This window comes from Triticum dicoccoides, unplaced genomic scaffold (genome assembly GCF_002162155.2).
Source record: "Triticum dicoccoides isolate Atlit2015 ecotype Zavitan unplaced genomic scaffold, WEW_v2.0 scaffold146241, whole genome shotgun sequence".
NCBI classification, from domain to species: Eukaryota; Viridiplantae; Streptophyta; class Magnoliopsida; order Poales; family Poaceae; genus Triticum; species Triticum dicoccoides.
The window spans coordinates 1-1,522 of NW_021203976.1; the positions used below are offsets into that span (position 1 = coordinate 1).

Consider the following 1,522-nt stretch of genomic DNA (forward strand, 5'->3'; position numbering starts at 1 on the left):
GGGGGTGTATCTAGTAACTATATATAGAAGATTGCCGGTGGAACCATGGAAATAACATCACTACATTTTCATAAAAATATATCCTTAACACATTTAGAAAACTAACTAACATACTCCCAGAAAAGTAGTGCCCACAGTTTCATGTTGGATATTATATCCATGTTTAAGCCATCATCTATTTTACAAGCAGATGGGACCATTATCACACTTTCGGATGAGTAGGAAGCTAGTTGCTAATTAGAGGATGCATATGCAGAGGATGATGTTTGGTTATGCCTGCCCTGCAGTGGACTTTGTTCAGTACCAACCTTGTTTAGTTCACCGACAATCTCGGCTATAGTTGGCCTTTTCTCACGATCAACCTCCACACATCTTAGTGCTATTTCGATGCATGTTTGAATTTGATCTGATGTATGTGGTGGCATTGTTGTCTGTAGTCGTTTTCCCCAGTTTTCATGTACCTGCAAAGTTGGAACACAATGGCATAACGTGGCATGGGTAAGTAAGGCTCAACATGTGGACATTATTATATTTGTGAAAAAGAATTTTTGTTCATGCTACAAGACATCTTCCATACATGCTCAAGAAATTCTTGCAAAGGCGTATGTGCGCATTTGGAGTAGCCCTCATGTCCTGCTATTATCCGTATGATGATAACACCCAGACTGAATACATCATACTTTGATGTTATTTCCTTTCTCTCAATATATTCTGGTGGCATGTATCCACTGCATGATATATACGCAATACAATTATTTCTATAATTGTAAAATAGAAATTGATTATTTATCATGAGGTATCCACTTACAGTGTTCCTATAATTTTGCTTACAATACAGGTTTGTGCTGAAGGGAAGAGCCTTGACAAACCAAAATCTCCAATTTTTGGGACCATGTTCTGGTCCAACAATATATTAGCAGGCTTCAAATCAAGATGGTAAATAGGATCTTTGGACCCATTATGAAGGTAATTCAAACCCAGGCAAACTCCCTTGATAATTTTGAAACATGTGTGCCAATCAAGTATGCACGATTCATCTACAGAAGTAAACATGCAGTGTATTACCAAGGCGTAGATTATGGGATATCCAAGAAGTACATATTTTATGGATCATTTTTCTTTTTCATGCAAAATAACAGTCTACGTGGAGTAGCTTCATACCAGAAATATGCTGGTCAAGGCTTCCACCCTGCAAATATTCGAAGCAGAGAACTCTTTCTTCCACCAAGGACATAATATATTGACCTTTGAATTTGACGCGTTCAGGTCTCACATCATAGCAGTAGCCAACCAGCCGGGTAATATTTGGATGTTGAGCCCTCATAAGGTTATTAAATTCATTCATAAATTGAACGTCATCTGGGGCCCCAATTCTATGGAGCTTCTTGAGAGCAACCTCTTCCCCATTTTCCAGTATTCCCTGTTACAAAAATACACTGACTCCTTGCAGCTATGTACGATAGTATCACTTGAAATTACTTCCTCCGTTCAGAATTACTTGTCTTAAAAATGGATGTATCTA

General features: G+C 38.1%; 1 protein-coding gene across 1 annotated transcript; it reads right to left on the reverse strand.

The window, feature by feature from the left end:
• Positions 1–213: 213 nt before the first annotated feature.
• Positions 214–1,420, reverse strand: LOC119343919 (putative receptor-like protein kinase At4g00960; the record flags this gene model as incomplete). Its single annotated transcript, XM_037614635.1, has 4 exons — positions 214–461; positions 578–728; positions 809–1,037; positions 1,162–1,420. Coding segments are annotated over 4 exons (867 nt in total), but the record flags the coding sequence as incomplete, so codon positions are not given.
• Between the last annotated feature and the right edge of the window lie 102 nt (positions 1,421–1,522).